This window comes from Bidens hawaiensis, unplaced genomic scaffold (genome assembly GCF_021521415.1).
Source record: "Bidens hawaiensis isolate Kalapana, Puna unplaced genomic scaffold, B.hawaiensis_p1.1 tig00028452_1, whole genome shotgun sequence".
Lineage (NCBI taxonomy): Eukaryota > Viridiplantae > Streptophyta > Magnoliopsida > Asterales > Asteraceae > Bidens > Bidens hawaiensis.
Genome location: NW_027494636.1, coordinates 129,601 through 146,130, shown reverse-complemented (window position 1 = coordinate 146,130; position 16,530 = coordinate 129,601). Strand labels below are relative to the sequence as shown.

At 35.6% G+C, this 16,530-nt stretch overlaps 1 protein-coding gene and 1 pseudogene across 1 annotated transcript; both read right to left on the bottom strand.

The window, feature by feature from the left end:
- Positions 1 to 651: 651 nt before the first annotated feature.
- LOC143576983 (actin-7-like) lies at positions 652 to 2,313 on the bottom strand (annotated as a pseudogene).
- Positions 2,314 to 6,249: 3,936 nt separating this feature from the next.
- Positions 6,250 to 7,976, bottom strand: LOC143576977 (actin-103-like). The gene is made up of 2 exons (XM_077060941.1): positions 7,178 to 7,976; positions 6,250 to 7,040 (listed from the first exon to the last, which is right to left on the bottom strand). The coding sequence occupies exons 1-2, from the start codon at positions 7,494 to 7,496 to the stop codon at positions 6,250 to 6,252; spliced, it is 1,110 nt and encodes a 369-aa protein (XP_076917056.1). The 5' UTR covers positions 7,497 to 7,976.
- Positions 7,977 to 16,530: the final 8,554 nt, after the last annotated feature.

The window sequence follows — 16,530 nt, the reverse complement described above, 5'->3', positions numbered from 1 at the left end:
GAGTACCCGGCGCTACTTAGTTGGTCGTTGAAAAAAAAAGCATTTGGTTCACATGTTCAAACCCAAAAAACATATGAAATTATACATGAAGTAAATACATTTATCAATAAATCAAAGAAGCTCATTCCTTGGTGAATCACCATCTAAAGTGTATTAACAACTCCAACATAACATGAAAATAAATTATGATTTAATCAAAAACAGTACTCTAGAAAGTCAAAACCCAATATATCTGCTTTAAAATGGGTTCTTGTTGATGATGGATGCACCGTATTCATCATATTTTTCCTTGGTAATCCATTGCTGATTAATACAAATTTAAAAAAAATAAAATAAACAAGGACTCTAAATTTACAAAAAGCTTATATATGTTCTTATACTAAAAAAACAGAAAGCTGATGATTATATAACCTCCTAAATTTATAATTAAAAAATCATAATATACTTTGACTAAGTATTTAGGGTGTATTTGAGATTGCTCATTTAAGTTAAAATGTACTTTTTGTAAAAAGGACATTAATTTATGTGGTGGGAAAAACTAAATTGACCAAAAAGTACAATCTTTTTTTAAAAAGAAGTGTAATGGGTTTTGAACATTTGAGGGGTATAATAGACTAATAGTTTGAGGGGTGTAAATCAACCACAAGTTAATTAGTTACACTTTCCCAACTTATCAAAAGCTCCTTACTTTGCCTTGTTGATAAGTTAAAACCCATAAGTCCTTTTGGTTTGTCAAACAATTTATATAACTCATTAATTGTTTGAAAAGTTAATTAGTTATAAGAATACTCAAATAAGCAATCCCAAACACCGCCTTATTAAAAAGCTTAATTCTTTTGAGCAAAAGTAGTTGGATCGGTAGCAAAGGTCAAGTGTTTTGATCCAAACTAGATCATAAGCTGGTTTTGATCCAAACTCATAACCTGCCCAATTTACCAAATGATAATTACTAAATTACACAAAGAGTTTACCTCTTCGAAGCTGCTGAGATGCGCCAGGATAGATCCTCCTATCCAGGCAGATTGTTTCCGCTCAGGTGGAGTAACCACTTCGATCTTCATGGAGCTAGGGGCAAGAGCCCTAATTTCTCTGCTCATACGGTCGGCAAAACCAGGGAACATGGTTGAACCACCACTGAGCACGATGTTTCGATAAAGATCCCTCCGGACATTAACATCGCATTTCATGACTGACTCGTAGCCAATCTAATGAATACCATCTATTTCCATTCCGATCAAATAAGGGTTGAACAGAACCTCTGCGCAATGGAATCTCTCTGCTCCAACTGTGATCAATTCTCCGTCGGGTAATGTATAATTCTTTTCAACATCCAAGCTCCTTTGAAGCTCTTGCTGAAAGTCTAGAGCCACATATGCAAGGGTTTCTTTCATGGAACATATAATTTCACGGTCAGCCATGGTGGTGAACATGTAACCTCTTTGAGTCAAGATCTTCATTAAGAAATCCGTAATATCACGCCCTCCAAGATCAACACGACGGATGGCATGTCCAAAACTATAACCTTCATAAATTGGGACTACCTGTGTGACACCGTCACCAGATTCCAAAACGATACCTGAGATAATAATAATAATAATAATAATAATAATAATAATAATAATAATAATAATAATATGATTAATTACATGATGCAAAATAAATAAAGTTACAATCAAAAGACATAAGACTAACCAGTTGTACGACCACTACCATACAATGAGAGCAGAGGCTGGGAGGCAGCCTGCATGGCAAGAACATTGAAGGTCTCAAGCATGATTTCTGCCATCTTTTCCCTATGTTCCTTGGCATTTAACACGGTGTCAGTAAGAAGAACGCGATGCTCTTCAGGAGCAACCCCAAGTTCGTTACGGAAAGTATGACGCCAAATTGCTTCCATGTCATCCCAGTTGCGGACGATGCCACGCTCAATAGGATATTTCAAATTCAGAAGACCTCTTCTGCACAGGGCTTCCTTTCCCACATAGGCATCCTTACGTCCACTGCCTATCATAACAGAAGTGTGACGTGGCTTACCTAAAACTGTAGGAAAGACTTCCTTAGGTGCGTCGTCACCAGCGAACCCAGCCTGTAGATTTTACCCGAGAAAATAGTATCAAATGTATTAATCCGCATAAAGTTAGAGATAAAAACCAACCTTTATGATAGCGGTTCCATTGTCAAAGACCACGGTCGGAATTTCCTCAGAGTCCATTTTTACAAAATTAGGTTCACCACACGCATCCAAGTTCAATCAGATTGCAGCTGTAGATTAAACATACTTGTCAAAATGGACCGAATCTAAGATAAACAGATCTAAGTAGGTCAAATTAAAAATCTAAAAGAAGAAAAAACCAAACTCTTTCATATGTCAACCTCGGATACAACGAATATCATATATTTATATTATTATAGAGAACCTCCGATATATACGGATCTAATCCAAAAAAGTAATACAATTAAAAAAACAAATAAATAAAAGACGTTTGAAGTCAATGGAGAATTTGCAGCGGCTTTAGAATTCAACGAGGTTAATTTCAATTTCGTGGGTTTGTATAGATTGGTAATTTTCAGCCTAATTATTATATATAACAAATAAAAAGTTTGGTGCCACAAGCGCCTTATTTGGGTCATTTGGCGGCATTGAACTGATCTGCAAAATTTGTTTATATCTCTTTAGTTCAGACATCGTAAAGAACGTAACGAGAACCAAGCGAACACCAAATTTTTTTTGTGTTTTTTTTGTTTTAGTTCCGGAATCGACAACGATCGGCATTTACCAACGCTCGAGTTTTACCGACTGACGCCACCATTTTGGTCCACATCAACTTTTATACTTTTTTGTTTTGTATTTGGTTTTAATTCCGATACAATAACACACACGTCACCGAAACCGATCGAATTCACCGAACTGATCAGCGAATTTGTTTTTATTTCTTTAGTTCACACATCGTAACAAAAACAGAGCGAACCAATAAAACTGGTCTAGGAGACATTCAAATGTTTCAACAACCATCGAACCAACAAAACTTCATTGATTGTCGATGCCATAGCCCGATACTCAGCTTCAACGGAAGTCCTGGATATAACAGATTGCCTTTTTGATTCCTAAGAAATAGGAGCACCTCCATGAAGCAAAACATAACTAGGTCGTAATCGTCTTGTATCTTGACACCCAAGCCAATCAGAATCGGTATAGCCAACGAGATTCACCCCACCACTCTTTGGAAGTAAAATACCATGACTAGGAGTGGACTTCAAGTATCTAAGGACTCTTATAGTTGTTTCCATATGATTTTGTCGAGAATTAGCAATGAAATGACTAAGAATGTTGACATAATAAGTAATGTCGGGCCTAGTGGCTTGTAAATAGAGAAGTCAACCCGTTAATCGTTTATACTTTCCAGCATACACACACACTTCTTATTCATTACCGCCAACCACTACCAACGCCACTCTCCACACCACTTGCCACCACCAACCACTATCACCGATCGCCTCTAACTACCGCCAACCACCATCACCAACCACCTCCCACCATCACTACCACCCACCATCGCCTGTCACCCACCACTACTACCACTACCTTCAGCCACCATCACCGACCACCACTGCCCACCACTACCGCCACCACCACAGCCACCAACCATTACCACCACCTACCACCAATTTTATTTTGATCTTTCGTTTTTCCTGCCTACTTAACAATATAAAGTAATAATCCATTTTATTTCTTAGTCTTACATGATAATCAAATAAGACAATAGAATAATAATAAATCAAAACAACTGGATCTATCTTACTTTAGCTTTGCAATCAAAGATCTAACATAAAAGCATCCAAGATCTAACATTAAAGCATGACCTTTAATCCGAAATATATCTTAAATATTGTTCTTTAACTTAAACCCGATGAAGATTAATGGTAGATCTTGGTTCTTGTGTACTTCTTGTACAAAAGCTTGGTGAGATCTTAACTCTAGTAATACGACTTTTCAAAGAGATTTGGTATGGGTAGATGTAGGTGTAAATGGTGATGAAATGGTTTATGAAGCATGTTTCTTTGAATGTATATTAAGGTTTCGAGTGAGTCCTCACCAAGCCCATTTTTCATTTTTTTTAATGGCCAACAAACATAGAATGACTAGGTACTCTGTACTAGGTGACCTAATAGCAAAAGGTCACCGCCAGCTGGCCTAACCAGCCGAACGGAGCCCTTAAACGACTTCAAGTTATCTCCAGTTCCGGGGAAAATCGACCCGCCCTAAGGCCCACTGATAGTAAAACCCGGCCACCCTTAGGATCGAACTGGAGATGATCTCAGTCTTCCTTCATTGAGCCACTCATGTCCCACTAAAATGTTGTAAGTGTGGTTTGAACTTGGGTCTCCATTGAGAAACACATGCTCTCTACCACTACGCCACAATGAGAAGGACCAAACCCAATTTTCATAAGCCCGTACTTATGTTCTTTAACAATAACTTAATAAAATACTCTTTTTATTTATTGTTTTAGAGTTATTTTAAGTTATTAATTCTTTTATTTATTGTTTTACAACTATTTTAAAGGATGTTACAAAATTAATAAAACATTATTATTATAAATGATTAATATCTTGGTTAACTAACACCCATTCAATACACATAATTTATGGGTTAATTAATTTCTTAATACCTACCTGACAATGTTATTTCATATCTATTATACCCCCTTCGTCCATTATAAGTGTCCTAGTATGATTTTTTAAGTCTTTCTTGTTTAACTTTGATCGAAAATATTTTTGTTTGTGTTATATAATACTTGATGTAAAATATATGAATGGATTGGGTTTTAAATGTATTTTACATTGATATAATTTTCATCTATGACATGAACAAAAATATTTACGGTCAAGGTTGCAAAAGATAGACTTGAAGGTCAAACTAGGACATTTATAATGGGAAGGAGGGGGTAGTTAATTTTAAGTTATTAATCCTTTTATTTATTGTTTTATAGTTATTTAAAGATATTAATTCTTTTATTTATTCTTTTATAGTAATTTTAAGGGATGTTACAAATAATTATAAAACATTATTATTATAAATAATTAATATCTTGGTTAACTAATCCCATCCAATATACATAATTTATGTGTTAATTGATTTCTTATTACCTATCTGACAATGATATAACATAACTATGTATTAGAGCATTCTCAGCATATCTTTTATTCTTATCTCTATAATTATATTAAAAAAAAACTCTACATCTCTTTATCATGTTTAATTAAATAATATTTTTATACTTTTATCATTACAGTTTTTTTTTTGCTTCTTTACTCACAAACAATTCAACAAATATTAAAAATTTATAAGGACAAACTACGTTTTTCCAAATTTACAAAAAATCACTACATTTTCTCTCTTTACCATATAATTTACACTCACAACCACTCAAAACCTCATCATATAATTTGCAAACCCCCTCACATAATTTTGAAGGATAGAATAAGAATGCTCTTAACTGACCATCATTCACAACATATAGTCTAAGAACTAACATAATTAAATCATTTGGTTCACAGGTTCAAACCCAAAAAAAACACATCAAATTATACATGAAGTAAATACTTCTATCAACAAATCAAAGAAGCTCATTCCTTGGTGAATCACCATGTAAAGCTTATTAACCACTCCAAAAGCAGCACTCTAGTCTCCAGATCCCAAAAATCTGTTTTTAAAATGGGCTCCTGTTGATGATGGATGAACCGTATTCCTCATATTTTTCCTTGGTAATCCAATCCTGATTCATACGTACAAATTTAAAAAACAAACCAAAAAACAAACAAACAAACATGAACTCTAATTTATTTTAAACTAGAGATGGCAAAAAAACAGAAAGCTTATGTTCTTATATTATATAACCTCCTAAATTTACAATTAAAAAATTATAATATATTTTGACTAACTATTTAGGGTGTGTCTAGGATTGCTTATTTAAGTGAAAAAGAACTTATTAACTTATGTGGTGTGAAAAGCTAAATTGACCAAAAAGGACACTCTATATAAAAAGTTAAAAAAAAGTGTAATAGGTTTTTAAATGGATTTGAGGGGTGTCATAGGTAATTAAACACAGTAAGTTAATAAGTTACACTTTTCCATCTTATCAAAATCTCCTTATTTTGCCTTGTTGATAAGTTTCATAATCTTTTTTGTTTGTCAAGGAATTTATATAACTTATTATTTTTTTTAAAAGGTAATAAGTTATAGGAGACTCAAATAATGAATCCGCAACACCACCTTATTAAAAAGCTTAATTCTTTTGAGCAAAAGTAGTTGGATCGGTAGCAAAAGTGAAGTGTTTTGATCCAAACTAGCTCATAACCTGGTTTTGATCCAAACTCATAACCTGCCCAATTTACCAAATGATAATTACTATATATATTACACAAAGAATTTACCTCTTCGAAGCGGCTGAGATACGCCATGACTGATCCTCCGATCCGGACACAGTGTTTCCGCTCAGGCAGAGCAACCGCTTTGATCTTCATGCCGCTAGGGGCAAGAGCCGTAATTTCCCTGCTTAAACGGTCAGCAATACCAGGGAACATGGTTGAACCACCACCGAGAACAATGTCTGTATAAAGTTCTTTCCGGATATTAACATCACATTTCATGATTGACTCGTAGACAATCTCATGAATACCATCTATTTCCATTCCGATCAAAGAAGGGTTGAACAAAGCCTCTGCGCAACGGAATCTCTCTGCTCCAATTGTGATCAATTCTCTGTCGGGTAATGTATAATTCTTTTCAACATCCAAGCTCCTTTGAAGCTCTTGTTGAAAGTCTAGAGCCACATATGCAAGGCTTTCTTTCATGGAACAGATAATTTCACGGTCAGCCATGGTGGTGAACATGTAACCTCTTTGAGTCAAGATCTTCATTAGGGAATCTGTAATATCACGCCCTCCAAGATCAACACGACGGATGGCATGGCCAAAACTATAACCTTCATAAATTGGGACTACCTGTGTGACACCGTCACCAGATTCCAAAACGATACCTGAGATGATGATAATAATAATAATAATAATAATAATAATAATAATAATAATAATAATAATAATAATAATAATAATAGTACGATTAATAATATGATGCAAAATAAATAAAGTTACAATCAAAAGACATAAGACTAACCAGTTGTACGACCACTACCATACAATGAGAGCAGAGGCTGGGAGGCAGCCTGCATGGCAAGAACATTGAAGGTCTCAAGCATGATTTCTGCCATCTTTTCCCTATGTTCCTTGGCATTTAACACGGTGTCAGTAAGAAGAACGCGATGCTCTTCAGGAGCAACCCCAAGTTCGTTACGGAAAGTATGACGCCAAATTGCTTCCATGTCATCCCAGTTGCGGACGATGCCACGCTCAATAGGATATTTCAAATTCAGAAGACCTCTTCTGCACAGGGCTTCCTTTCCCACATAGGCATCCTTCTGTCCACTGCCCATCATAAAAGAAGTGTGACGTGGCTTACCTAAAACACTAGGAATGACTGCCTTAGGTTAGTCGTCACCAGCAAACCCAGCCTGTAGATTTTACCCAAGATAATAGTTTCAAATGTATTAATCCGCATAAAGCTAGAGATAAGAACAAACCTTTATCGTAGCTGTTCCATTGTCAAACACCAGGGTCGGAATACCCTCATAGTCTTCCATTCTTTTGGAATCTTTTATGCTTCAAAAGAGCTTCAAACTAGGTCTACCACACACATCCAAGTTCAATCAGATTGCAGCTGTAGATCAAACAACCTTGTCAAATCAAAAATATCATTACGTGCAATTTACCAGATCGATCAAATAATCAGACAAAACCAAACACTTTCACAAGTCAAACTGGGATACAGCGAATATCATATATTCATATTATTATAGAGAACCTCCTATATATACGGATCTAATCCAAAAAAGTAATGGAATTTAAAAAAAAAACAAGTCAATGGCTTTAGAATTCAACGAGTTTATTTTATTTATTATTATTATTATTATTATTATTATTATTATTATTATTATTATTATTATTATATAATATAATAATAATTAAGAAGTTTGGCGACGCAATCATGTGATTGGTCGCCAAACATCTTATTTGTTTTTAATTTGATTTCCGTTTTCAAATTCGTGCCGGGTTGCTACCGTAAAATACGAGTTTTTTCTTTATCGTTGATACCGTCAAATGATTCACGCCAAATTTGCGTTGGCTCACAGTCGCAACTCTAGGTTTTTTTTTCCTGTGAGTTATTTTAGTCCATTGATTCTGGACGAACCCGCGTCAGGTCAAGGCCACAACTCGTCTAGAGTTTTGGTTTTCACCACTGTCTTTTTTATGCAAATACGTTAATTTGTTGTACCTTGACTATGGACGAATTAACTTATTGCTTTAATTACGTAATCGTAACCTGATACCAACCGAACCTGTGTCGGTTCACCACCAAAAAACATGGTTTTCTATGTACGATTTAGTCTCGACAACGTCGATACTAAATTCATGTTATTTCACAAACGCAACGGGTAGGTTTTTTATCACTTTTTTTGCCCATCGATTCCATAATCAACGAATTTGTATCAGCTCACCACTGGAACGTGTGTGATTTTTTTTGTTCGCCACATATATGTTAAATTGTTGTATTTAAGAGTGGACAAATTTATGTTAGTTTTATTTTATGGGTCGTAACAAGATATCAACAAAAGTGTCATTGGGTTGTAATCGCAACACGTGTTTTGTTATGTTAATTTATTGTATATTTGCGTTAACGAGATTTTTTTTGGGGGGGGGGTGTTAATTACTGGTTTCGTAACCTGGAACCCATCGAATTCACCTCGAATCGCAAACGCAGTGCACAATTTGATAAGTTGTACGAGTACGACTGTCAATACATCAACCCGGCGCGACGCGGAGGGAATCGTCCTAGTTATATATAAATGGAAAGTTTTGTGACGCTAAGCAGCCATTGGGCCACTTGGTGACACCTTACTTGCCCATATCATTTTGTTTTTTTTCTTGGTTTTTTTTTCCGTACTGTTATCGTAACGAACATAACGGAAGCTTACTGATTGACAATTTTGTTTCTTCTTTTGTTTGTTTTAATTCCGATATCATAACGAACATGATGAAAACCGACTTAATTCGCAAAGACTCAACGCCTGAACAGTTAGGACCGACAACGCCCGAGTTTACCGACTGACATCACCCACTGAGTTCTTATATTTTTTTTACGATGTGATGTCTATATCGTAAAGAAAGAACGTAAACTGTACTAACTGAATTCGCGTCAACTCACCGATGCAACGCATGGGCTTTACCAACGCTCGTAGTTATTGCCAACACCCATGTTTCAACATTAGGATTGCCAACACCCATGTTTCAACGTTAGGATTTAACCAATTACCCAGGCGCAACGCGCCGGGTGAAAATATAGTTTATAAAGCCGGGTGAAAATATAGTTTATAAATAAACAAAATTTCATTTTTAACGGTTTGATCAAATTTGGTGTATACTGTCCAAACATATATATGTGTGCGTGTGTGTGAAAACAAGTGTTTTGTTAATCAATGGAATGAAATCAACCATATTTAAGAAATCTCATTCTATCAAAACTATTTCATTCCACAGTGTCTCTAAACAACGCCACCTAACGACCACCATCACCACTGTTGCTACCATGTGACTACCGGGACCATCGCTGCCACTGCCATACCGTCGCCACCACCTGGCTGCCACCACCGATGCTTCAACCACCAACACCATCACCGCAACCGCCGCAACCACCCCGATGCCACCACTATCAACTCCACCACTGTCATTGCCACAACTCACTACAAAAAAGGTTATCCCTTGACATGCACCCAATGACACGTGTCGATTTATGACGCGCAATGGCAGTTTATTAAATGGAAGTCATAATTTTTTAAAATTAGAATATTTACGACACCATTTTTGTGTGTCATTGCACAAGTGTCATAAATCATAAAAAAAGTATGGGTTATATATGCGAGTCATCTTTCACTCAAAATAAAAAAAAATACAATCCCCGCCATATATGTGTCATATATCATGCCCCAATATTATATTTGACCTAAAACTGCCCTACTTCATCTATATCTCGAAATATCATACCCCCTACTTCTCTCTAAACCCAAAACTATCGGCCATCGTCACCACGAACGCCAACACCACCACGTACGCCATCACCACCACGGTACTCCGACACCACCACATGCAAATGCCATAACGACCACGAAATTCAGACACCACGACCAGATTTTTGAAGGATTGAAGCAAGAATTTTGAGTGTATTTAATGACTTTTTTGAAGGATTTCAACTTCTTTGAGGTATATGCCTTCAATTTTACCTTACTTTTAATTGGCTAGGGTTTAATGGAGTGTTATATAATCTGAACGTAATTGAATAGTTATATAATAATAATAATACTTGATCTATTATATAATAATCTGTTATATATTGTGAACATAAATGAACTGTTATTTCTTACAAAAACCTGAAACGATAGAACAGTTATATATTAATAATAATCTCAAACATTAATGAACTGTTATATAATAATAATAATTTGAACTGACCTACCAAAATGTTTTAAGTTTTTTAATCGAATCGATAAAAAAATCAAGACGAGCTGACGCCGAGCTTCAAATAAAGCTTATTTACTTATCGAGCTCGAGCTAAATGGGAAGCTCGCCGAGGGCTTAACGAGCCATGTATTAACTATTGAGCTCGAGCCGAGCTTTCGCTTGTTTACAGTACTACACAAGCTCGAGCCAAGATTAGGCTCGTTTATGTTTTTCTCAAAATATATAAAATTAATTGAAAACGTATATTATATAAATCAATTACTAAATAATAAATGACACATATTATATAAATTAATCACTAAATAATAAAGGACCCGGGCCCGAGCTTGAAAAAACAACTAACGAGCCGAGATCGAGCATATTTGAGCTCGAGCTCTAGTAAGTCCAAACGAATTGAACTGTTATATATTAATAATAATCTGAAACATTATTGAACTGTTATATAATAATAATAATAATAATAATAATAATAATAATAAAATAATAATAATAATAATTTGAACTGACCTACCGAAACTTTTTAAGTATTTTAATCGAATCGATGCCGAGCTTCAAATAAAGCTTATTTACTTATCGAGCTTGAGCTAAATGGGAAGCTCGCCGAGCCTCTTAACGAGCCATGTATTAACTATTGAGCTCGAGCCGAGCTTTTTCTTGTTTACGGTACTACACAAGCTCGAGCCGAGATTAGGCTCGTTTATGTTTTTCTCAAAATATATAAAATTAATTCAAAACGTATATTATATAAATCAATTACTAAATAATAAATGACATATATTATATAAATTAATTACTAAATAATAAATAACCCGGGCCCGAGCTTGAAAAAACACTCACGAGCCGAGATTGAGCATATTTGAGCTCGAGCTCTTGTAATTCCAAACGAGTAGCACCCGAGCTCGGTTCGACTTGTTTACCCCTAAGCTTATATCATTCGGCTGTACCACACATTTGTTTCAGTATTGGCAACTTATAAAGTAAACTTGCAAATTTATAAAGTTGTAAATAGTAACAATAATAACAATTCTTTTACCAACAACAAACATAATAATAATAATAATAATAATAATAATAATAATAATAATAATACAACTACTTGACTAAACAAAATAATAATCAACTACTTAGGAATAAATTTTGATTTCGTTTTCTGTCATGGTGTCGAAGTAGAACCAAATGGGCATCAAATAATGGATTTCATCTAATTGAGTTTGCGCGAAGCAATAATCCAATATCAAATGTGATACCATGTATTTGTGTAAAATTTATCAATTTGTGTCATCACTCTATTATTGTTGTCTGTTATGTTCTGTTTGCCCACTGTTTCAACAAAATTTACAAGGTTTCGTCTTTCCACCGACAAAATCTTCAAATAAATCAAGGCCTCCGGACTTTAATTATAATTATAAAAGTGATTATGATTATACAAAGGAAATGCTACATGATGCCTTTGCTTATATGTACCAAGCACCTAATTCATTGAATTTAGTTCTTGAAGAATGTGATAAGCCACTTTCTGTAGGTTCAAAGTATAATGCACTTAGTGGATGCCTGAGATTACGACATTTAAAGGGTCAATATGGATGGTCTGATTCTAGCTTTGATGCATGTCGGGCTCCTTAAAAGATGTTTTACCATTAGATAATACAATCGCTAGCTCAATATATGAGGCCAACTAAAAGGGGTAGGTCTACAATATGAAAAGATTCATGCATGTGCAAACGGTTGTGTTTTATTTTGGAAATAACATAAGGATGCTTCTCAGTGTCCAACTTGTGGTGCATCCCGTTGGAAGAATAATACCAAAAATGTTCCTTCAAAAGTTTTATGGTATTTTCCATTCATAACCCGAAATCGCACATGACTTAACTTGGCATGCACGAGGCCGGGTAATAATGGTAAGCTAACTCATCCTCATGCAGTTTCTTCATAATCACATAAGAGATGAACCTAGTGATTTTATAAGTTGTAATTGTAATGGAATAACAAATTCTAACAAAAGATGATTAAATGCTACATTATAAATGACATAAAAAGATAACATCATATATAAAATTAGCATGACTAAAACACGCTTTTGTATTAAAGATTTGAAAGAGATGGATGAGAACTCAATGGAACCATGGAGGTTTAATGAATACGTGAGAATAAAATTACTATTTATTCATAATTTCTTTTTGTTTTTATCTTCTTAGGCCTAAAAATATCGTTCATTAACTTTTACCACATTCATAACCTACACTAAAAAGTGTTTATATATTGATTAATATAACAAAAGCTCGATATGATTTCATTAAAAATATAAATGCTATTATTATACTGACATAAATACCCGCATATTTTTAATCTCTTTAATTTAGATAATTAGTTATTCGATTAAATAATGGATTGATATATTTTGATTACAACAACGTATTAAGTTTTCATTAAAAATAGGAAAATAGTTTGAGCGGGTAATTTTGGCTAAGAACAAATGTTCAAGTTATACGTGTTTCTAGTTATTTTTCTTTATTATAATAGATAGATTGGAATGAGAATGTAGGCAAGGAATCAAACAAATAATATATTTTGACTGTAGGCCCACGACTTAAGTTTGTTCCATCTTCATATACACGTTTAATTAACCAACTCTAGTTTTATTTATGTTCAACATAACGAATTTTATAACTATTTTTATAATATATAATAGAAAGCACGGACCCAAAAATATTTGGAAAAGGGCCACAATGGTTGAGCCGCCCCTATTATTTGCATTAACACCAAAAAATAAAAATCACTATGTGTTCATCGTGTTCAACTATATACATCTCCATATCGAAATGGAATTAAACATTAAACAATAGTACATCGTGAGTATTTAAAAGAAGTGGATGTTTCCGCTCAATGAGTTACCTCTGCATTATCGTTCTAAATCCCATAAATAAGACAATTACAAGTAGTTAAAAACAACCTCCATATTTGATGCTAAAATCAAGTAATGTGCAACAAGTGAATAAAAAACTGAATACATAAAATATTATAAGAAATTACAAATTACAAGGAAGTGTGAATGTAGAAAAAAACCAGGCCATGTGATGCAGCGGTAAAACGATAACGAAGACCGAATCTCGTTGATTCAAAGAATACCCGTGATGAACTTCCCAAAACCCCCAATTCCCACCCAAAGGTCAAGGAAAATAAAGAGAAAATACTTTATTGATAATATTTAAGTATGTCTATTCACATTACATAAACCCTAAAAAACGAAATGAACCCAAAAAAGACCATAGGCCAAACACAAACCCTAAAATAAAAACGTAAAAACTGACGAAAAAACATAAAATGGCCCATAAACTTATTTATGAGGTGTTTTTGGGCTTCAGACAGGGGACAAACCGCCGTAGGCGTTTGCCACAATGTACTCCTCGTCTCAAGCTTCGATTTGACTGGTCTAGGGCCTGAAACGGAGCTTCGTAGGCTAAGTTATGCCCGTTTTTGTGGGTCACCTTTGGAAGCACGATCATCGGCCTCTTGCAAACTTTTCAATACTTGGGCCTCATCATTCCCTCCTGGATAGACAAAATTCGACCTCGAATATGCAGTGAGCTCATCATTAGACGAATCCCCATGAAACGGTAGCAAGTGTTTGACATTGAAAACATCTGAACAACGAATATGGCTTGGTAACTTCAGACGGAAAGTGTTAGAATTTATTTTCTGCACAATCTCCACTGGCCCGATTTTCTTGGCTAACAATTTATTATATTCCCTAACTGGAAAACGATCATTAGTCAAAACGGCCCAAACAAAGTCACCCACTTCAAAATCAACTTGGTCTACAGCTTGCTTGTACTTTGAATTAGCGTGGGGTAAGTTTTCCTGCACAGCTGCATGAACTTCATGCAACCCCATCACAAACTCTTGTACCTTCTTGGGAGCAGAACCTGGGACAGGAAGTGACATCAAATCGAGAGGACCCCGGGGCTTAGTAGAATAGACCACCTCAAACGGGCTAAAGCCAGTACTACGATTAACAACATGATTATGAGCAAACTCCGCCTGACATAACTTTTGATCCCAAGACTTCACATGATCACCCACAAGACATCGTAAGAGATTACAAAATGATCGATTAACAAACTCTGTTTGCCCATCCGTTTGAGGGTGGTAGGCACTACTGAAGTTAAGCTGAGTGTTCACCATTTTTCATAGGATGCACCAAAAGTGACTCAAGAAACGAGCGTCCCGATCATAAACAATTGAAGATATATAGTAAACCATGCAAATGATAGAAATCTCGAAAAAATAACTGAGCCACATTAACTGCATCTATCGTCTTCTTGCAAGGAATAAAGTGCACCATTTTAGAGAACCGATGAACAACAACAAAGATCGAATGTTACCCCTCTGAGTCCATGGTAACCCAACACAAAATCCATACTAATATTAGTCCAAGGCTAATATAAAGACCTGCATTAGTAGCTGCGCCCTTTGAAACTTGGCAAATTCGGCACCTTTTAACATAACGATTTACCTCTTTCCTCATAGTAGGCCGGAAATAAGAGACCGTACCAACTGTAAAGTACGATCACGACCAACATGACCCTCCCCGTGTAACTCTTGAATAATTTTCAACCGAAGACGAAGACTGGAGTTAGGAATACATAGCTGATTCCCCTTGAACAAAAACCCGTCATGCAAAAGAAAGTCTGATTTATGACCCGCTGCTACTTTAGACTCATCCCCCTGTATCCCATCACCAGTATTAACATACCCAAGAACAAAACTTTAGGGGTCATGAACACACATTTCTTTGTTGCTGTATAGAAATTGTCTATGCGAAGTAAGGCCAAAACCTTCCTGATATGCACGAAGTGCTCACTGAAAGAAGCACTATAAATAAGAATATCGTCAAAATATACCACCACAAACTTCCCAATAAAAGGCCTGCAACTGATTCATCACACACATAGAAGTACTGGGCGCGCTTGATAAACCAAAAGGCATCAACAATCACTTGTACAACCTTTAACGAGTTTTGAAGGCCGTTTTCCACTCATCCCAAGGTCTGAGACGAATCTGGTAATAACCACTCTTCAAATCCAACTTTGTGAAACTAGTAGCACCACTAATCTGGTCAAGCAAATCATCAATTCGAGGAATAGGAAACCTGTACCTTCCAGTAATTGTTGGTGGCTCGACTATCAACACACATCCGCCAAGTGCCATCCTTCTTTGGAGTTAACAAAGTAGAAAAACACAAGTAGGGGTGTTCTTCGGGTTCGTTTTTTGGGTTTTGGGTTTTTCGGGTCGGGTTCTTCGAGTTTCAAAGTTTTGAATCTACACAAGGGATCATACTTTCACGAACATGCCCTTAGAAATCAAATCCTCAACCTGTCTACGCAACTCTTCATGCTCTCTCGGGCTTATCCTGTAATGTGGCTTATTGAGCAATTGTGAACCAGGCTCCAAATTAATATGATGTTGGATGTCACACAAAGGTGGCAGCCCATCCGGAAATTCATCAGGGAAAACACCAGAAAATTCCTCAAGTAAAGAAATCATAGCTTCAGTAATCTCAACATTCTCGGGCACCGGTTTCCCTATCAAAACAAAAACATTGTCCGTCCCCACTAACTCATCTTCAAACTGACTAATGGTCAATAGGTTACCCAAATGCCCAACAGGAAGCTACAAGAATTGGACCGCCCGTTATGTTTAATACTTCAATCATACTCCCAAGGTCTACCCAACAACAAGTGACACTCATTCATAGGAACCACATCACACACAACATCATCTTTATATATGGCCCCAATAGAAAAAGAAACAACGGCCTTCTTAGAGACCGTTACCTATCCCCCTTTTTAAGCCATTGGAGACTCTCCGTCTTCAAGGCCAACTTTTGGACTGCCTCTT